The sequence below is a fragment of the Tenrec ecaudatus genome, chromosome 14 (assembly GCF_050624435.1).
Source record: "Tenrec ecaudatus isolate mTenEca1 chromosome 14, mTenEca1.hap1, whole genome shotgun sequence".
Classification (NCBI taxonomy): domain Eukaryota; kingdom Metazoa; phylum Chordata; class Mammalia; order Afrosoricida; family Tenrecidae; genus Tenrec; species Tenrec ecaudatus.
In genome coordinates, this window is record NC_134543.1 from 109,694,186 (window position 1) to 109,716,086 (window position 21,901).

Genomic DNA, 21,901 nt, shown 5'->3' on the forward strand with positions numbered 1-21,901 from the left:
GTAGAGGGTGAGTGGGTTGGAAAGAGGGATCTGATTACAAGGATCTACATGTGACCTCCTCCCTGGGGGACGGACAACAGAAAAGGGGGTGAAGGGAGATGTCGGACAGGGCAAGATATGACAAAACAATAATTTATAAATTATCAAGGGCTCATGAGGGAGTGGGGAGTGGGGAGGGAGGGCCAAAAAAAGAGGACCTGATGCAAAGGGCTTAAGTGGAGAGCAAATGCTTTGAAAATGATGAGGGCAAAGAATATACAGATATGCTTTACACAATTGATGTATGTATGGATTGTGATAAGAGTTGTATGAGTCCCTAATAAAATGTTTTTAAAAAAAGAAATTCTCATACAATGAAAAAAAAATTTAAAAACCACAGTCTGGCTTGTATTAGAGGACTTAAAAAAAAGAATTAAGTTTGCAGATGGACATTGGGCCTCGAATCAAGTACTCCCTCAACACAAGAACACTTTGTTCTAACAATCCGGCATTCTGTGATGCTCACCTTCCTGACAGGATCGCTGAAGACAAAATGAGTTCCTAAGCAAATGTGAAGAAAGCTGATGGTGCCTATCAAAAGATATAGCGTTTGGGGTCTTAAAGGCTTGAAGATAAACAAGCGGCCATCTAACTCAGAAGTAACAAAGCCCACATGGAAAAAGCACACCAGCCTGTGTAATCATGAGGTGTAGATGGGATCAGGTATCAGGCATCTAAGACCCAGAATAAAACCATACCCAAAGTCAATGGGGTGGGGGCATGAAGTAGAGACACAATGCCCATCTGTAGACAATTGCACATCCCCTCACAGAGAGGTCACAGGGAAGAGATGAGCCAGTCAGGGTGTAGTAGCCTACCGATGAAAACACACTTTGCTCTAGTTCATTAGTGTTTCCTTCCCCCTACTATCATGAACTCAATTCTACCTTACAAATCGGATCAGACCAGAGCATGCACACTGCTACAAATAAGAGCCCACAACACAGGGAACCAAGGATAGATAAACCCCAGAGGGCCAACAATAAGAGTAGAGATACCAGGAGGATTAGGGGAGGGTGGGGGGAGAAAGGGAGAATTGATCACAAGGATCAAACTAGAACCCCCTCCCAGGGGGATGAATAATGGAAAAGTGGGTAAGGGCCGACGGAGGACGATGTAAGATATGGAAAAATAATCTATAACTTATCAAGGGTTTGTGAGGGAGGGTGGGGAAGGGAGAAGAAATGGGGAGCTGATATCAGGGGCTCAAGTGGGAAGGGAATGCTTTGAAAATGATGATGGCAGGATATGTGCAAATGTCCTTGACACACTGGATGAATGTATGGATTGTGGTAAGAGATGTAAGCGTCCTCAATAAAAGTTGGGTGTTTTTTTTTAATTTACACAGGGGAAAAAATTTATGACTGCTATTACTCTGGAAGATAGAAGGCAAATACTTGAGATAACACAATGAGAGTATATTGCTAAGTGACTGATAGGATATGTGACATAGGAGAAACAAGACAGATAATTACTGGATTTTAAAGAAGTCTTATGAATCAAGTAGTATTTTCAGGATTTGAGAAGAGTCACTTGCCAACATTGCAGATTGGGCTAAGCAAAGACCCAAATGAGTTTTCTCACATGTGAACTTTCTTAAGAAATTACTAGGGCGGACTGCAGTACAATGGAGTGAGCTGAGAGAAAGGCTGTAAACCCGGCCTCCAGCACAGGAGGGAGACCTCCAGCAGCACCTAGGAAGGCTGTGGTCCCTCAGGCATCAGAGCCACCTGCACAGGCTGGAGCAAGAGAGGAGAATGGAGGGCCAGGGAGGCTCTATAGAGACGTGGAGCAGATACAAGATGATTCTGTTGCGCTTCAGTGTTTCACTTGATAGAGGGCTGAGGCATGGCGACAAGGGAGCATTTAGAAAAAGAGAGACATCGAAGACACTGCTACCCTAGTACGCAGGCTAGTGGCTCAAGCTTTAGTTGGGGGAGTAGCAGGGCACAGATCATGTGACTGTGCCTCAAAATTTGGGGTGCCCTCAGGGTACAGATAGCATGTAAAGCCAAATAAATTTAGCCCAGAACTTAGTATAGCGAAACCCCAACATTTAAAAGGAATGAAAGAGGGGGAGCCCATAAAGGAGACAGAATCCGCAGGCCCTGTAAGGAAAGACCCAGCCAGGTGGTCTGAAGAGTCCCAACAGCTGGCCACCTGTCCTAGTTTATGGCTGCGCCACAGCCACTTCAGCGTCCGTACGTCCTGACAAGTTTGTGTCTGTGGCCATAAGTGTGCATCTCATTTTCCGATTTTTTGCGCCAGTCCTGGAGGTGGTTGTGCCTACTCATCCTCCCCTCTCTAAGTTAGCGCTGTGGCTGAGGACCACTGCGAGGTCCCTCTCTGTGCTTTTGTGGCGCCATCGACACACGCGGGGACGGGCTTTTAAGGGTGTCCCGAAGCCACCTCGAGCACCCACTCGTCAGGCCTGCGCTGGCGCCGCCAGGAGACGAAACCCGGCCGCGCTCACAGCCGAGGGCGCGGCGCCCTAGGGGACCGCGCGCGGAGCTGGGATGTGATGGCCGCGGGCGGCACCGCCCCAGGTAAATCCTCGCCGCGCCCCAGGGCCACGGCCACTGTCGGGAAACTGGGACCGCGGGGTGGGTGGGGGGAAGCGCGCGCACCACACAGTCAAGGGGACCGGGGGGTGGGAGGGAAGCTGAAGCAGCAGGGCGCAGCGACTTTGGGGACCAAGGCCAGCACCCCGCCTCCCCGGTGGCTCGCTACGCTGTTGGCGGCGGCTCCAGCTTCCAAGGTCACGTGCGCGGGCCGCGCCTGCAGCCCCAGCCGGCAGCGGGTCTGGGGCGGAAATGGCCCCCGCGTGCGCTGGCCCTACGAGAGAGGACCTCCCCTCCACTCTGGACCGTCGTCGTTGCTAGGAGACGGGCGAGTGGCCGGGGCTTTGAAGCCGTGGGACTTTCCGGGCCAGGCCCCGCCCCCGAGGGCGCCATGCTGCCGAGGACGCTGCGGCCGCTGTCCCGCGCTCACGGCCTACGCCGAGGCTCCACCAGAGCCAGTAAAGTCGGGGGGCCCAGGCGGCAAGGACACGCTTGCTCGGGCTGCGGGGGGGAGTGTGCGCGGCCCCGCGATCCCCGTCCTCGGCCTGCCGCCCGAGGCGAGGAGGTGGGCGGGCCCAGGGCTGGAACCCGCCCCGCTAGAAGGGAGCCCTCGCGCTGCTTGTAGCCGCCGGCCGAGCGTGGGGCGAGTGCGCGTGCGCGGCCCCGAGCGCGTGAGTGCGCTTGCGCGGCCCTGAGCGCGCGGGGACGAGTCCATTCGAGCCCCGTCGTGGGGGGAGAAGCGGGGCTTTGTTTCCTCTGCGCGCGCAGCTCCGGGCTCCAGCGAGCCATTCCTTTGAGTAGGAAATCGGGAAAAGGCTCGTCGTTACTGGCCTCAAAGCTGCTCCCCGTAGTGGGCTTCCCGCCCGCGTTGTGGGTCTACCGTCCCCCTCCCGCCATGACCAGTGGGCTCGTCCGAGGGGGCGGGCGGCGCCGGGAGTTGCTGGCGGGAAAGCTTGACTCGCCGCCCGCCACTGACTGCGTCCCGCGCGCTCTCGCCCCCTCTGCTCCCGGTGCGCTCCCGCTCTCCGCCCGTCGTCGCGCTGCCATGCCGTGCTCCGAAGCCGCTCTCGTGGGCTCTCCCAGCAAGCGGGCCCGGCCTGCGGAGGAGGGCGCCGTGCGGCTCCGCTTTGCCAAGCTCTCGGAGCACGCCACAGCCCCCACCCGGGGGTCCGCGCGGGCGGCGGGCTACGACTTGTACAGGTGAGTGGGGCTCCGCGCGCCCCCAGCCTCCGACCTCCCACCCTTGCCTTCGGCCCAAATCGCCTGCCGTCGAGTCGATTGGGACTCGTAACGACCCTGTGGAGGGTGTCCCAGGCTGTAGGACTCTGTGCGCGCAGACAGCCTCTTTTTTAACTCCCGAAGCAGCTCGTGGATTTGAACCACTGACCTTACAGTGAGCACGCGTACCGGACTGCGCCTCCCCAGCAAAGGAACTCACGTTTGTGGGTTCTGTAGCGCCAGGCGGTGTTTGTTTCGATGTTGGCAGTGTGCTGCCTGAAACACCAATTTGAAAGGTGGTGGTGGTGTTGAGGTGCCGTCCAGCCGGTTCTGACCCATAGTGACCCTCTACACAAGGGAGCGAAACACTGCCTTGTCCTGTACCATACCCATGTGGCAGCCAGAGTCAGTCCATCCTATTGAGGGCCTTGCACTTCTTCCCCGCCCCTCTGCAGACTGTTGTAGTTGAAAAAGATGTAAGTTCAGCCCGTTAACTTCTCATGGAAAAGTAGAGCCTGGTGGTGCAGGGGTTGAAGTCACTCAGCTGCTAACAGAAAAGTTTACAGTTCAAATCTATCAGCCTCCTGGGAGAAAGCTGTGCCGGTCTACTTATGTAAAGAGTAACAGCCCAGAGACCCTCCAGCAGTTCTGGTCTTCCCTGCAGTGTTATCAGTCCGAAAGAATGCCCTGCAGTGGGTTACAGCAGCCATGTAGTTTGACTTGATCTGGTGACCTCATGGTTACATGTTCTGCTAACCACAAGGTCAGCAGTTTGAAACCACCTGCAGCTCCGCTGGGTGAGAGACAAGGCTTTCTACTCCCAAAAAGTTACACCATAGGGGCTTTTCTACCCCACCCTCTAGGGTCTGTCTGTCTTTATGAGTAGGAATCTGACTCAATGGTGGGGAGACTTCGATTTAAGATGGTTAAGTATCCTAATAACACATAGGTGAATACTCTGTACTGAAATCCCTGTGGGCATAACGGATCCCTGTAGTGAAGGAGAAAAATGTATGTAAAGAGGAAGGGAGTGAAAACCCAGCACCACTTTGCCAGGCTTAGTTAGGGACTTCAAAGTGACTTCCAGTTCTGCTTGTACTGAAAGATTCTTCTGTTGCTATCAAGGAAGGAACTTACAGTCATCACAACCGAAGCAGTAAGTGTTAGGTGACCTCAAAGGTTTAGTTTCTCAGCAACATCATCTTCGGGGCCTATTCACTGAGCACCTCTGTCCCTCCACCATCGAAGTCAGTGGACACAGGCAGATAAACAGCCAAGCCAAGCACAATGCATGTAGCACAGCCCTCCCTCCCTCTCGCCCTTACTTTTTCCACCCAGATTTTCCCATGATCTCTTAGAGGACTGTTCTGAGAATTGAATAAGGTTTAAAAATATGAATAGGAGACAATTTAAAGGAGTCCAGGAAGGAAAAGAAAGTTTGGAAACTGGTAGCAATTGCACGATACCGCTTGTTGTGATTGAACTATGGAATGAAAAGATATATTAACTCCCAATTAATAATTTTTTAAAAACAAGAATAGGAATATTAACTCCCAATTAATAAATTTTAAACAAGTATAGGAATATATGAAATGAGAATTAAAGTATCTAAGAAAGTTAAAACTGCCTGGCACATCGTACAGAATTTACTAAATGTGTATTAACAATTGTTAGCCATTCTTCACCCTTTTTCTTGGTCCTTTCTTCATCCTGTTTTTATACTTTGTTAGTGAGACACCTTTGGGTCTGCCTTTCTGTCCCCTTTTAGTATGTACCTCTTTTCCCCAATAAGATAGTGTAAATGAGCACATGGCCACCCCTGTCCCCCTACCAAAACTGCTGACTCGAGAAAAACAGCTCCCTATCTATATCTATCTATACATATACACACACATATATATTAAGGTATTGTTTGTGGAAGCCAAGGTTGCATGAATTAACCTTATTTATAAAACACTTTCAACTTTTCAGTGCCTATGACTATACAGTCCCACCCATGGAGAAAGCCTTGGTGAAGACGGACATTCAGATCGCTGTGCCTTCTGGCTGTTATGGAAGAGTAGGTAAGTGACTTCATGAACAGGTAGCTCTTTGCCAGGTTTATCAACGACACCACAGAAAAAGCTGGCAATCTTCTGCAAAGATGGCAGCCCGGAACCCCCTGTGGAGCTCAGTTCTGCTCTGTCCCCGGCATGTGTTGGGAAGGGCTTGATAACAGTGAGTCTGGTTTATCTCTTGATTTAGTTTCCCCTTGCAGGATATTCTGCCTAGTCTCACTTGGTGTAGAAATGAGTGAAGGGACTCTACTCAGCCTACTTCCTAATAGAAAGAGGAACCTTCTGGTGTGGCAAGTGCAGCCTCACAGAAACTCATTTACATAACTGCCGCCGTCTCTTTCCACCCTGTCATTTCTGACTCCTTACTTGAGCCTAAGTTCCGCAGCTTCTGTTTTTTCACAACTGCCTGTGAGAAAAGCTGAAAATGTAGGTGATTTTTTTTTAACGGGAACATTTTCCAGGGTAACTGCCAACTCCCCACTCCAGGATCAGACTATACTTTGTGAAGACAGCGATGAGAGTTCGTAATTCATTTTTGACTCACCTCAAAGTAAACACAAACTTGAGACCATTGACTACATTGTCAGAGTTTTTGAGTGTGTGTGTGTGTGTGTGTGTGTGTGTGTGTGTGTGTGTGTGTGTAGCAGGGGCAGGGTGTGGTGTTAGTAGTGTCAGGAGACGGGGTAGATAAGGGCAGAGCAGAGTTTTGAATGCTCACACAATTCAAACTGGAACCATAACCACCCTAAATTATTAGCCCCAAGAAATCTTGAAACCTGGAGCTCAAACGGCCTTTGAACCAGAATGATGCTGTTGGTGTTCCGATTCCCAGTGACCCTGTGTACAGCCGAAGGAAACTGCACATCCTCGCAATGAAGCCCATTGCTGCGGCCACTGTCAAGCCCTCTCCGTGATGATGGGTCTCCTTTGGGCTGACCGCCCACTTGACCCCACAGGACCTTTTCCAAAGGAAAGGACAGCTTGAAAGGGTAGATAAGAAGCTTAGAGGTCAATGAGTTTGTTCATGGTGGTAAGACAGGTTGGGAAACATTATACAGAGAGGTGACACATTTAAAGAACGTAGACAGTGTCATCAATTGTCCATGTAGAAATTGTTGAAGGTGGTGTACATTTTTATTGTCTATTTTTCTCCAAAGTAAATAACTATATATTTGAAATTGAATCAAGAAACACCTGATAAAGTTAATTTGAAGGTGACATAGGAATTGAGAATAATGTGCCTAAATTGTGCCGGTCATACCCAGTATTGTCCTTCCCTTAATAAAAGATTTTTTTCCCCTTTGTTTTTTAGCTCCACGTTCTGGCTTGGCTGCAAAACACTTCATAGATGTAGGAGGTAAAATACTTGCATTTTTCTTTAAATAATGATAAGTATTTGCTATGTCTTTGCTTAAAAGGTAGTATTCAAATGACAGATTTTTAATTTTATCTTCAAGGAAAGGCTAGGGCTGTGACTTGTACAAGTGTTCATATTTGAAGTAAGTAGCTAAGTACTTTGTGCTTTGAAAAGCTATGTGATCAGCTCTAATTTTTAGATGACAGTCATGTGCAGTGCATGTTAGTTAGCTAACATGGTAAGTAGACGGTGTCTGACACAGGACCTGATAGTGTGCAAGACTCAAGCACACTGCTGTGGAGTTAGAGCCGACTGAGAGACCCTGTAGGACTAGGTGGAAGAGCCCTAGAGCAGTGGTTCTCAACCTTCCTCACGCCGCCACCCTTTCACACAGCTCCTCATGCGGTGATGACCCCCCCCCCAACCATAACATTCCTTTCCTTGCTACTTCATCACTGTCATTTTGCTACTCATATGAATCGATGACCCCTATGAAAAGGTCATTTGACCCTCTCCCCTCCCCCAAAGAGGTCGCGACCCACAGGTTGAGAACCGCTGCCCTATGGGTTTCTGAGAGTGGCTCCCTGACAGCAGCTGGTGATGATTTGCATTCAGCCCCAAATCACTCTTAACGCTTGTTACTGCAAAGGGAAAGATTAAAGCTTTTGTGTCAGAAGTAATTGTTTAAGCAAAAGATTTTAGAAAATCCAGGTCTACAGTGAAGTGAGTGAGGATTTTGTATTTCCATACAAAAGCCAGCATGTTTGGCAAAATACAAAAACAGATTGTCTTCCCCGTTTACGGTTTTTGTCAAGAAAGACCTCAGCAGCACCTGTGTCCTTCTAATAAGCCATACTGGGGTTACGCAGTCAGCGCCTTCCTCACCCAGCCTCCTCCTCCATGAAGTGGCCCCAGTCTCCTCTATGAATGGCCTTGCTATAGGATCACCAACCACTGCCCCCTCACTGAAAGGGACATCTTGCCCTCCTGATAGCCCCTCCCCCCCTCTGAATTTCCAACTTACTGGGCAGGGGGGTCTCATTGGTGGTGAGCGACCACTTCACTGAAGACTTCTGGGCCCCCAGATAAGTGTGCGCTAGGTCCTCCCATTCCCGCCAGTTGAACAAAGCTGTTCTCTCAGGGGCCCTTCTAAAGTAAGACAAAAGTAGGAGCACATGTATTGTGACACCCACTGCACCAAGGGCTTTATAAGCATGTCTCACCCTCAACAACCCTGTGCTGTTAGAGATGAGTGAACTGGCTCAGATAGGACCCCACGTGGACAATACTACTAGACGCCGCTGTCTTCATCCGGGGCATTCCAAACCCCTGCTTTTCACCCCCTGTCCAGGAGCCCTGGTGGCACAGTGGTTAAGCATTCCACAGTGAACTGTAAGGTTGGTGGCGTGAGTCGACCAAGTCGGGAGCGCTGTGGGAGAAAGGTGTGGCAGTCTGCGTCCGGGGCAGTTCTGCCCTGCCCAGTGCTACAGAGGCCCTCGAGCTGGGATGGGCTTATGCTCAGCTGGCTTCCCCATCACCAACCAAGCATCTCTTGGGATTAGCTCACTAGTGTGTTCCACTGCAAGGTGTCAACACATGATGAGGTTTCTTCTATACATAGTCTCAGGCCTGCCTCCCCTGCCTACCAACTTGGAAAGGCCTGGTGTCCCCTTGAAAGAGCCATGGAAGCTGTTAACTGCAAGCTCAGTGGTTTAAAGCCCTCAAAGGCTAGACTTCCTCCACCTATAAACAGTTAATAGTCTGCCATGGGGGCAGGTCTCTGGCCTATAGAGTCATTATGAGTCGGAATCTTCCAGAGGGTGGTGTGTGGTTTATTTCAGGTTGGTGTCTCCTTAGTGCCTCTAGGTGGTGCTGCAGGGTAAGACAGGAGCCTGGAGGTACTTTTGGGGACTGAGAATAACAAACAGTGGAGATTGACAGCTGACTGAGATTGAGCAATCGGGGCTCATTAAATTATGGTTGAATTTCAAGTACTTTTACCAGGTCAAGAATGGTAAGTAAGGATTGTTGCTTAAGGGATTAAAAGATTGGTAAAAAAATGTCAAAGGATAGAGAAACTACAGGGTTAGGGAGTGTCTGGGTCTATAAGGACATCGGTGTTGAACCCTCCTGAGCCCTGGTGTCCTCAGCAGCTAAGTGAATCTGCATGGGCCTGTGTCGGAGCTGTGAGGGCTGGCAGTAATGTTGGGGAGGCCTCGGACACGCCCACGGCCCCAGAGCAGGCAAATCATGCCGGACCCAATGTCAGAGATTTTTTTTTTTAATGTGGAAACTCTTCTTGACCTTTGCTACTAATTTTTTGCTCATTTCAGACAGTCCTCTGAAAAGAACACATGTAAAAGAAATGGCAACTTTGTTTGCCTGGTGGTTGGTATAATAGTATTCATAAAATTACATAGCGCTGTGCTTTGGATTCCGAGCATCTTACAGCTCTTTGAGGCACAAGTTATACCAGAGGCGGCCACAGTCTTGTTTTCAGTGAGGGTCAAAGGGAGGGGCTGTGTCTGCAGGACTCTGGAGAACTCCCATCTGGTGGGTGTGGGGCGTTTGTCTGAAGCCGGTTTCCAGCAAATGACATGCCAGCGTCCTGACACAGTAAAACTATTGCCTGAGGTCAGTTAATCACTCTGCCAGTGATTTTCCAGTGAAAACGTCAAATTACTCTCAGCTTTCTCATGAAGAGAAATATCCCGAATGCTTTTCTTCTTTACGTAGAAACAGGGTACACCTGGGATTGTTCTTGAAAGTCACAATGGCATCTGGGTCCTATGGAACCTGGGACACCTACATTTTATTACTCACCGTTGTGTTCTTGCTGTAAAATTCATAATGAAGAAGAGCCAGTCAGGTCTCCTATGGGTGTGGGGAACGGCAGCCTGACTGATGCTCAGGGAACTGCAGAGTAGAGGAAGGCAATAGATGCCATGTGGGACTCATAACTTCGGGCACTTGCAAAGACTGCTGCCCTCCGGTTGAGGCGGGATCTGGAAACATTACCAATGGATGTTCAGATTACTGCTCCTTTGCTTTTTCAGCGCTGTCTACCAATATCCATTACACTTTTCACTATATGCCTGCTTCGTCCCAGGACAATGCTGTTTTGAATCTGCTTTCATAAGAATAAAACACTAATAGTGCACTATATGCAAATGACTACTTTGTTTGTTAGAGCCAAAAGTGTGAAAGTAAACTCAGTGTCTTCTGATATTTGAGAGGATAGTTCCACAGAAATAGTGGGACTGTGTTTATTTTATGGATTTAAAAAGAACGATTATAGAGATTCAGTTACGTTAACCTGAAAGATTGTGACATTTAAGCAAGGGGGTAACAGGTAGCATCCCAGCCTTGGCTATCTCAGAGAAAGAAGGAACATTTTCATTTTATCTGTATTTGTATTGCTTGGTGAAGACACTGGAGAACCGTTTTCTAATACACTAGAAACAAAAGCTCTCTGGGGTCAGTCAGGCCACGTTGTCGTCACTTCACTCTTTGGCAGGTAAATCCTAGCGGGCGCTTTGCAGTCTGGTTGGCTGTTCCAGCAAAGAAGTAGACTCCACTAAGAGTGTCTTTGCTAACTCAGTCACAACCTGCTCCTTGTAGGCGATGTGGGAAAGGACTGATGCCATCTTTATATCAAGTCTTGTTAACGGTCAGCTGGGACTGGGGGAAGAAACCGGGGCTTCATGCTGCCTCAACCAGAAGAGAATACACTGTTGGTTCCCCCTCAGTCTGAACATGAGCTGAACTACCTCAACTGCCTTTCAGCCCACTCATGCTCGCTCTTCTCACTGTCCAGCACTTACCTTTGATTCCGGCTTCGGAAGGGTTGTGTCAGGAACTTTGTAAGAAGCGCAGGAGTCCAGCTTGGTTCGTTTGCCGCTGCTCTCTGAATGTACCTCGGCGTTCCAGAGTGGCGCAAATGGTTCAGCACCTGGCTCCTACCCAAATACTGGCAGTTTGAGCCCAGTCAGGCACCCTGGAAGCTCCTGGGGCAGGTAGCTGCACTCCGACCGTCGTCACTGACTCAGCAGCCAGCTCCTAGCTCAGTGCCGTAGAGCTGAGCCCCACTCGGTAGTGAGCCTAAGGGAGGAAGTGCAACTGCCCTGTGGGCTTTGGAGATTGTGAGACTTTGCAAGTGTAGAAAGCCCCATCGTTTCCCTGTGAAGCAGCTGGTGTTTCGGGACTGCTAACCTTGTGGTCAGTAGCCCAATGTGTAACCCAGGACACCATCGGGGCTTCTTAGAATTACCTTTTTTAAAATTAAAAAAACAAAGTCAAACTCAGTGTCATAAAGTTGATTCCGACTCATAGCAGCTGCCCCCGGGTGTTCCAGAGGCTGTAACTCTACCGGGGTGAAAAGACCCATCTTTGCCCCGTAGAATAGCGGGTACCATGTGCTTCGTTAGGTCATTGAATGGAATATTCATCTATATCATTGACGGGGGGGGGGGGCGTGTTGAGAAGGCCTGTAGGTACCCAAATTTATTTGACCTGCTCCCCCACCCCCTTGTCAGAAAAAAAATTACTCTGCCTCCCTCAAGCAGTTCACACTTGTACAGACCCCATAATCCAGGATGAAGTGTCTGCTTTTTAGTGTCCCTTGAATCATTCTAGCACCCCCAAGGAAGCAATAGTGTCTGTTCGGGAAACACTAATCTACATTATCTGTGACTTGTATTTTTGGAAACATTGCAAATTCTTGGCCCAAAGATAATAGTGGGTAGGCATAGTTCTCTAGACCGTGGCAGCGCCTTGGCTCAAGTCTTTCTCCTGCCCAGATTTCCTGCCCTTGGGTCCATAGTCTCCCATAGGCATTGGGCATACAGAGTTCCATGTGGTCATGGCTTCTGCAGGAGCAGTCTCTAAGAAACGATGGCGGTTCAAATTAAAAGGAGCAGCACGAACCAAAGGGTTTGCTGCGTTTTTACCTTTTTAATGTAAAAACATTAGCAGTGTCTGCTATTTGCAAGAATACTACTTCGCCATGTCACTGTTGACTTACTCTATTCCAGATCTTCAGGCTTTTGGACATTTTAATTTATGACTTACTGTATATACTCAAATATAAGCCAACCTGCTATTGGTGAGTTTCAATAATCAAAACAAATTAAAATAAAATTACTAAAACTTGAGACATCAGTGGGGTCATGTATTTAAATATTTATTTTAAATAAACAAATAAAAGGACAAGTCATTTAACATTAGTAAACCAGCACAGTAAGTGGAAAATAGGTTCAACAAAACAATGATACCTTAAGAGTACTATTCCCTGTGCTCAATCAGCAACCAAGCTAAAATGTAAAGAGTTAAAATCCTTCAAAACTGGATTCCTCATCATCATCCATATCCCAGTGCAGAGCTTCAGCTAGTATGAGGTCATCATAGACGCTGTCCTCACTGAGATCACTGTCATCACCATCACTGCTGTCATTTTCATACAAAGCGCAGTCTTCACTGCCATCTATAGCATTATTAATACTACGTTTCTGGAAGGCATGTCGCACCATGTCCCTGGAATGTCTTCCCATGCATCGAACCCACTTTGCTATTAACTCTATGTCAGGCTTCATGAGATTTCCCCTTTGTTAGTTGGGCTTGACCAGATGACATCCAATCATTCCACTGACCTGTGTATAAGCCGAACCCCCCAGTTTTTCAGCACAAAAAAATGTGCTGAAAAACTCGGCTTATACACGAATATATACGGTAATCATATTTCAGTCTGGAGACTAGTGAGAAGCTAAAGCAAGAGCTTTGCTACCAGAAAAAGCCTCTAAAACCCCAAACCCTAGTTTGTTTCTAGTGTCTGACGGGGTGCAGCAGGTAGACTGTGGCTTGAAGAGAACACGTCAGATGCTCTCACCTACACTCAGCTTGGACCTGGCACTGTATAATAGAAACAACAGGTTACAAAATTGGAACCATTTTTATATTTTTACTTGAGTTCTAATAACATGATTTCTTAGTTTTACTTTACATGGTAACAAAGCAAAAAAACGGTTTATTGTAAGAATGAATATTGCATTCTTGCAAATAGCAGCACTGTTAATGCTTTTACATAAAAAAAGAAAAAGCTGGGTAAAAATGATCTCGAGGTATTTTTAAACCATGAGTGTTCTGGTCACAGAAGCCTTGGCGGTGCGGTGCTGAAGGCCTCCACTGCTTAGACAAAGATTGGTGGTTCAGGCCCAAGCCACAGTGCAAGAGAACACTGTACCAAGGAGAACAGCCATGCAATGTATAGGCAATGCTAGTCTGCCCTGTGAGTCACTGTGAGCTGGAATCAGTCTCAACACTAATAAAAACTGTTCTGGTAGCAAAACTTCAGCTAATTTCATTTTCTTTTTCTCCAGCTGGTGTCATAGATGAAGATTATAGAGGAAATGTTGGTGTCGTTCTGTTTAATTTTGGCAAAGAAAAATTTGAAGGTATGTTATGGGTGCTCTTGAATATCATGAATTTTGTTAGCTACACCTAGTTAGTTCGCTTTCAGTAGCACAGAATGTAGATAATGCAGCAAAAAAAATCACTAATAAACTTTTTTCTCTCTCAAAGTCAAAAAGGGTGATCGGATTGCACAGCTCATTTGTGAGCGGATTTTTTATCCAGAACTAGAGGAAGTTCAAGTAAGTGCCGTACAAGCTGGGACAGGGGTTGAAGGGTGGGAAATAAAGGATGGGAAATACAACTTTGAGATTTGATAGGCACTTGGTAATTCACTGCCATCGAATCAAGACTGACTCATCATGACTCCTGTGGGTTTCTGAGACTGTTTACGGGAGTAGAAAGCCCAGACTTTCTCCCACAGAGCTGTTGGTGGTTTCGAACTGCCCACCTTGTGGACAGCTCAACACCTAACCACTATGCCACCAGGGCTCATTTATAACTAGCTGTGTTACGTATACATGCCTAGCCCTAGTTTGAGTAAAACTTAAATCTTTAGTTGTAGAATTCTTGTAATGTTTTTATGTAGGCATACCGAGCATTACTTTGGCTAATAAATAATTTGTCCTTTGAAATTGCAGTATTTCCTTAGCTTTTAAAAATAGTAACACTTTCTAGTACACTGAACTTTTTAATGGTTCTCCCAGTGTTTCTTTTGAAAAGATATGGCATGACTAAATGTATTAAAAGTTTTCAGTCAGAGAACTGAAACACTCTAAAATTAACTGCGGGTTTTTCCACTCTTATGTCTTCTCAGGCTTTGGATGACACTGAAAGGGGCTCAGGGGGCTTTGGCTCCACTGGAAAGAACTAAGACTTAGGCCAAGAATTGGAAATGCACCTTCTGTTAGTATTTTCTAATCCCTTTGTAAAATAAAGACTTTTCACTCATGTGGTTTTGCACTTCCGTGCTGCAGTGCTAACTAATGCCTTTGGAAACGCTTTGTTGGGACCACAGGGACTTCAGTGTTTTTCTGTTTGACCGTCCTGTGCCATCTGTGCTTGGTCGCTTGATGTAGTAAGTTGTTTTGGGTTCATTCTGCGAAAATGTTTACCTCGTTTACAAATACAAAAAAAATACATAGATCTCATTCACGAAATACTTTTATTTGTAATCCACAAGCATTGTCTTTTAATTAAGAAATTTGAATTCTATCGCAGATATAACTTACTGCATAAGCTGGACTAGAAGGTAATAAAAAGGAGGGTGAAGGGTACTTGGTGTCCTACTTGTTCCTTGATTGGCTGGTGGGGAAACGTGTTTTTTAATCCTATGGTTTTCAGGCAATGTGGTGCGTAAATGAGCCAGATAGATGTAGGATCCAGACGAGTAAGAAGAGAATTCTCAACTTTTATGCATGAAGTAGGCCACACCCCAACAGTGCATCGCCAGGATTGTGAGCTGAGTAAGGGGTTGCACTCCACCCTCCTCTTCCCACCACTATCTGGCTGCTCCCAGCAGAGCCCATCGTGCATTCAATCGTGCTAGGTTATGTCAGCTTGTGGAGGAGATCCTGGCCTGGCCAAGTGGACCCAAAACCCAACTCCCACTCAGTGTCTTTGAGCAGCCAAGTAGTAGAGCATGTGAAAATACAGACGTTGATGAAAGCCCTGCTACAGTTTATTCAAATCCTGGAACATGCGTCCATGTGGGCACTGTCTCAAGGGCGGAGCCACTGTGTGAGAAACGGCAGACCAGAGCATGTTGGCTTTGGAGTAGAGGCGGCTCCTGGAATACGATTGATGTTCTGATAGTCCTAAAGATTCCAGATTGGAAAGGCTTGCTGTGTCACCTGCCGGGCTGGAAGCAGGATCAATGGACTCTCAATCTGGGACGAGGGGGATACTGGCAGATTCGTAGATTGACCCTCAGAACAAATGGAACAAGTAGATATATGTCCTAGGAAAGAATACAACACCATTTATTCAGTTGGTACCAGAAACCACTGCCATAGAGTGGATTCCCATCACAGTGACCCTCCAGGACAGATAGAACTACTCAATGCGCTTCTGAGGCTGTAATCATGGAAGCTGTGTGAGGGTGGACTAGAGAAATAAATGTAGACACTTGTGGGTAAGAGTTTTATGTCAAAGAGTAGTTGAATATTAAGAAAACAGCCTGCCAACTGAAAGTCATTTCTCTGCATATAAGAATCCTATTTCATCTTACACAAATATACTGATTGATGGAGGTGCAGTTTGTCTTCATTCTACCATACCCCCCACTTCAGAAAATGAAGACGCATCTGCAAACATCTATTAATGTATGACTCATGCGTTACTGTACCAAAATTAATTGGTTGACATCCAGCTATTTCAAGAGGTAGTGTATGATCCAGCACCAGTGGTCCTGAAGGAAATCGTCCAGGCTGCAATGACCGCATTAGTTAAAAATCAGGCTCTAGAAATTGAGGGAACACCAATGGAAATGTTTCAACAAGCTGAGGACACAGGAAGCACTCTGGTCTAAGCCACTGGTTCTCCACCTTCCTAATGCCATGACCCTTCAATAAAGTTCCTCATGTTGTGGTGACCCCCCAATGATAACATTTTTGTTGCCACTTCATAACTAATTTTGCTACTGTTATGAATCAGGCACCTCCCAAAAGAGTGGGAACCCACAGGTTGAAAACTGCTGTTCTAGAAGAAACTCAGGTGCTTCAAGACTCCTTTCACCAAGAAAGCGGAACCAGAAGCTGAGCATGTCTTTGGATCTGGGGTCCCTGTGCTGAGGATAGGGAGAAGATGGATGAGCATGATCTTCCACCAGAGCCAACAGACAAAAAAGTTCCTTCAACTGAGAGCCAAAGCTCCCACTGCCAGGCTACACTGAGAGTCCACTTGTTTGTCCAGGCTCCCCAGCTGGGTTATTTCTGTTCCAGCAGCAGCACAAGACAAAGCGCCAGCCTCAAAGGGAAGTATACATACTCTAATGGGCACAGATAAATAGTAAAGGAAAACCCTAAAGGTACCTTCAGCACCTTAAGATGAGAGAAACTGAAATAATTCCAGGGCACAAAGTTCAAAACAACAGTACCATGTAGAACAAACAGGCGAGGTAATCTTCAAGCTGCTCTGCATCACTGTAAGAGATTAATTCACAATCCGCTGAACTTTGCTGGGGTGTCTTTGGCCCAGACTGCTTTCCTAGTTGGTGAAAGCCCTATGCTAATGAGGCCTGCTTGCTAAGCGCCCCCCCCCTCCCCGCTTCTCTTCCAATGGATCAGATCCAGTTGATGACTGAGGGAAGCCAGAGGATTGTTCCTTTCTCGGGCAAGGTCTTCCTCACCAGGAGAAAAGCAACCAAACTCTCCCGGCGGCATTTGAGAAGCATAAGCCTCACATGTGCGGCTACAATCTACGGTGCTCAGATTTGCAACACATGGAATAGCAGTAACCAACCAGTGCAGGAGTCTCATTTCCCGGGGAGATTTCCTCTTCTCGTGCAGCTCGCCCTCAGTGCTCCTCTGTCCACCCTTACGCTTCATGCTGTCCACACCAGCAGAGAGAATCCACAGATGAGCCAGATGCTCCCTTTATGAACAGGCTGGTGGCGATCGGGAAAGGAAGCCGTGGATCAGTCCTGAGTTTGTAGGCTGAGGTGTCAGGGCAGGACATTTGAATTTCCAACTATTTCTGTGACCTGTCCAAATAGAGAATACTATTTGACTATTTTCTCCACCTCATTTCCCGGGTGTCTGTATTTTATTAGAAAAGTTGAAGGCACGTGGGGTTTGTGAAATAAGTACATCAGAGTGTCAAGAGTGGATTTGGGACACAACTGGAATAACTATTAGTATGAAGTCCAAGTTGTCATCCACAACGAGGTTCCTAACCCATGCCCTTTGTATTCACTACTGCCCTTCAGCAGCTCTTGGTCCACTTTCCAATGTGCCCATCTTTGCGTTTCCTTGTAGGTGAGTGGACCAGCCGCACCACCCAGCTTCCTCTTCCTGCCTACTGTGTACATCTCCTTAGTACACATCAGGCAGTGGTGATAGGACATCACCAGCAAGCAGGTGAAAGAGATGGATCGGAGCCATGCAGGCCAAAATTTAATGTGGATGTTAGTAAATATCCTTACAGACCAGGAGCCCTGGTGGTATCGTGGTTATTGGGCCAGCAGGCACCAGCCACTCCAAAAGGCGTCCTACTCCCTACAGAGAGGCAGTCTTAAAAGCCCACGTGGACACTTCTACCCTCCCTCTGGGGTCAGACTCGCCCCCGTGCACTGAGTTAGGCCGGACTCGCCCCAGGGATTCGGATAGAAGCCCAGACGGAAACGTTCACATGCAAAACCACTGTGATCATTCGAGTAGAGACAATAACACTCGGGTCCTTTCCCGGGCATTTAAAACAATGCTCTCTTCTGTTCATTCATGTAAAAGGCACAATCCTTTGTACCTGCCATAATTCTTCTACCTCAGAAAAACCATCATCCCAAGAAGCAACATGATGTGTGTGTAGGGGGAGGGGATGAATTTCTTTCGCATACAAATGTCTTTTGTTCAGGGGATAGACCAAACCCAATGATGCGTACAGTATACCAATATAAAGAAGCAGAAAAGGGGTGGGGGAGCGATAAAAAAGGAGGGGAAAATGAAGGCATTGTGGGGAGAGCAGGGCACTAATCCACCAGGGGGATGGTACTGTTTATGTGTCCACAGGAAAGGAAGAGAGGGACCAGACCGCAACCTGGTGTGCCAGCTCTTGAGGGCAACATACTGGCATGAAGCAGTGAACTAACAGAGGTCTGTGAGGCTGGGCCAGCCCCAATCTCAGCTACATCGACCTCTCTCCCTAGAAGAATGTACTACGGAAGACAGAACTAAAGACAGTCTGTCGAGCAGGTCAGGTCTTCCCAGATCCCACAGGAGCTAACTAAGAGGGAAAGAGTGTGGACATCATTCAGGCCCACCAATCTTTGAGGACAATATTCCCACTTGGAGCAGCCAATGAAAAGAGAAGACCATAGGGTCAGCCTCACCACAAGACAGGACATCCCCATACTGACCCACAGCGCTAAGGGGGCAGCACCGGAGACACAGTCTGGGAATTATACTGTCTGACAGCCCCACTCCAGGGCGTCACACCAAGGGAGCACAACAGAGCAGCAAGGGGAGAAAAACAGCAGCCCCCAAGTAATTCTGAAAATAGACTCTGGATTCAGGGGGTGGGGGGCAGGAGGGCTTGGCACTGCTTCAGACCCAATCAGACAACATTCATAAGGGTCCGCACAGACCTGGAACAGTTCCTCCCATATAAGATAGGCAGGATAAACAATCCTGAGGAGAAAACAATGGGGCCAATGACTTGGGGGTGGGGGAGGGGAGAGAGAGGAGGTGTGGAACTAGCAGGGAGCCAACAAATCTAAGGACAAGGGAACAACAAGAGAGCTAAAACTGATGGCGAGGAGGCCATAGAATGCCTGGGGGGGGGGCGGCGTTGATCAAGTACAACGTAGTCAAGAGGAAGTACAGAGAGATGAATGAAGGTTGAACTTGATAGTGGGACAGAAGGAAAGTAAAAGGAAGCAGGAAATAACTAGGAGGCAAAAGACATCTATAGAGGTATAAACTTAGACATAAATATATTTCTATATAATGATACAGCTCTATGTACATATATTTATAGGTTAAGATAGCTGCCAGACATTGGGCCTCTACTCAAGACCTCCCTCAATGAAAGAACACTTTGTTCTATTAACCTGGCATTCTGTGATGCTCACCTTTCAGACATGATCACTGAAGACAAAATGGGTGCATAAGCTAATGTGGCCATCTACCAGGGAAGCAACATAGTCCACATGGAAAAAGCACACCAACCATTTAGATGTGAACAACTTCAAAGCCCATCTGTAGACAATTGGACATCCCTTCACAGAAGAGTTATAGGAAAGGATGAGCCAGCCAGGGTACAGTATAGCACTGATGAAACATACAACATTCCTCCAGTTCTTTAATGCTTCCTCCCCCACCCACTCTCATGACCCCAGTTCTACCTTACAAATCCTGCTAGACCAGATCATATACACTGGTACAGATAAGAACCTCCAACACATGGAATCCAGGACAGAAAAACCCTCAGGACCAATAATTAGAGTATAGATATCATGAAGATAGAGGGAAGGTGGGGGCAGAATGGGAGGAGAACGGGGGAATTGATCTCAATTGTCGACTTAAAACACTTACCTCACCCCCCAGGGGACAAACAACAGAAACGTGGGTGAAGGGAGACAGTGGACTGTATAAAATATAAAAATAATTTATAAATTTATCAAGGGCTTACAAGGATGGGGGAGGGAGGGGAAAAAGAGGAACAGATACCAAGGGCTCAAGTAGAAAGAAAATATTTTGGAAATTATGACAACATATGTACAAATGTGTTTGGTACAATTGATGGATGGATTGTGATAAGAATTGTAAGATCCCCCAATAAAATGGTTTATTAAAATTAATTTAATAAAAGAAAATATAAAATGTCTTTTGTTGAAAATGCAATCCCTTTTTTAAAAAAACTTTTTATTAGGGACTCATACAACTCTTATCACAATCCATACATACATCAATTGTGTAAAGCACATCTGTACATTCTCTGCCCTAATCATTTTCAAAGCATTTGCTCTCCATTTAAGCCCTTTGCATCAGGTCCTTTTTTTTCCCCCTCCCTCCCCGCTCCCCACTCCCTCATGAGCCCTTGATAATTTATAAATTATTTTTTGTCACATCTTTCCCTGTCCGACATCTCCCTTCACTCTCTTTTCCGTTGTCCATCCCCCAGGGAGGAGGTCACATGTAGATCCTTGTAATCGGTTCCCTCTTTCCAACCCACTCACCCTCTACCCTCCCGGTATCACCCCTCACACCCCTGGTCCTGAAGGTATCGTCCGCCCTGGGTTCCCTGTGCCTCCAGCTCCTATCTGCACCAGTGTACAGCCTCTGCTCTATCCAGACTTGCAAGGTAGAATTCGGATCATGGTAGTGGGGTGGGGAGGAAGCATTTAGGAACTGGAGGAAAGCTGTATTCTTCATCGGTGCTACATCGCATTATTTTTGCTGTTGCTCCTTTCTGCACTAAAAAGAGAATGAGCAAAGGTGGAAAAACTTAAACTGAAGTTTTCATTCTGTTGAATGCGGAGTTGATGGTCTGAAATGTAAACCCCCACTCACGATAAAAATAAAATCATTGAAAGCCAAAAAGAAAAAAGGGATGACATGTTGAAGATTCCTTTCAGGGTGGACAAAGCATAGAGTAAAAGTTAACAAGGAAAGGTGAGGCGTGGTTCTGCTTCAGTAATGAAATGTAGCTAAATTGGAGTGATTTCCAAAACCAAGCTAAGACCCAAGAGATTTCATAAATAAAAAGCCCAATAACTATTTATAATGTGAAATTATAGGAAATGTTTATGAGCATAGGAAAGTTAATAAATTATGTCTAGGTTTGTTTCTAATTTTTAATAAAATCAGAATAAAAATTTTATTCCAATTTAATAAAACTGGAATCAAAGTATAAATTTTTCATTCCCATTTAATAAAATCAGAATAAAAAATTCAGGAGACTATGTGGCAAAATAACAATGATTCCTGACTGCTGGAGTGACTGGTAATTTTTCCTGTAGTTTAACTTTTTTTTTAAAGTTTAACTTTTCTTACACACGAATATTATTTACTTGATTAAGTGGTTGAGGAAATAAAGACCACTTTTTATTATAATTTAACCTTAGAGTTTTGTCACACTTGATATTCTTACAAGTATTTAAGACACTGAAAATATGTGGGGAAATTATGACTGAATTTTATTTTAAAGAGAGACCGAGTTTAAGTTATGCTTTTTACTTACTAGGGGATCATGAATAAATAAAATAACCTTCCAGCTCTTCAGTCTTCACATCACAAAATAAAGGGAGTGAGTCAGGTAGTCTCTGGGGCATCTTCCAGCTCCCTGGGTTGATGAAACCCATGGCTACAGCACACTACTGCCACCTGGTGGCAATTGTCTGAAGTGAGGCACCAGCGTTGGGCTAAAATATGCAAATTGCTCCCTTGTGTTTGCATAAGGTCCACGTGCTGGCAAAGCAAGGGGCATGACTGTTCATTCAACTGAGTGCTTTTCCAGATGCGAGTGAAACTCACACATGAGCTGTCACAAACCAGTTGCATGACCTTGAGCCCATCAGTTAACCTCTTGAGCATCTTTCCATCTGA

The 21,901-nt window shown here is 46.6% G+C and overlaps 1 protein-coding gene across 4 annotated transcripts; it reads left to right on the forward strand.

Annotated features, from left to right (window-relative positions):
- The first annotated feature begins 2,351 nt into the window (after positions 1–2,351).
- DUT (deoxyuridine triphosphatase) lies at positions 2,352–18,236 on the forward strand. 4 transcript variants are annotated; one of them, XM_075531553.1, is made up of 7 exons: positions 2,352–2,585; positions 3,662–3,800; positions 5,790–5,881; positions 7,188–7,232; positions 13,607–13,681; positions 13,809–13,879; positions 14,455–14,914. In XM_075531553.1, exons 1-7 carry the CDS (start codon positions 2,561–2,563, stop codon positions 14,509–14,511), a joined length of 504 nt encoding a protein of 167 aa, XP_075387668.1. In that variant the 5' UTR covers positions 2,352–2,560; the 3' UTR covers positions 14,512–14,914. The 4 variants fall into 4 exon arrangements, with proteins under 4 accessions (XP_075387668.1, XP_075387667.1, XP_075387666.1 ...); XM_075531552.1 differs by lacking the exon at positions 2,352–2,585 and adding an exon at positions 2,965–3,058; XM_075531551.1 differs by lacking the exon at positions 2,352–2,585 and adding an exon at positions 17,615–18,236 and having other exon boundaries at positions 3,089–3,800; positions 14,455–14,543.
- Positions 18,237–21,901: the final 3,665 nt, after the last annotated feature.

Excerpts from the sequence above, each read along its gene's own strand:
- DUT (XM_075531551.1), top strand. The coding sequence starts at position 3,496 with ATGACCAGTGGGCTCGTCCGAGGGGGCGGGCGGCGCCGGGAGTTGCTG. Across the intron at positions 13,682-13,808 it reads TGGCAAAGAAAAATTTGAAG|TCAAAAAGGGTGATCGGATT; the intron begins GTATGTTATGGG and ends TCTCTCTCAAAG. Across the intron at positions 13,880-14,454 it reads CAGAACTAGAGGAAGTTCAA|GCTTTGGATGACACTGAAAG; the intron begins GTAAGTGCCGTA and ends ATGTCTTCTCAG.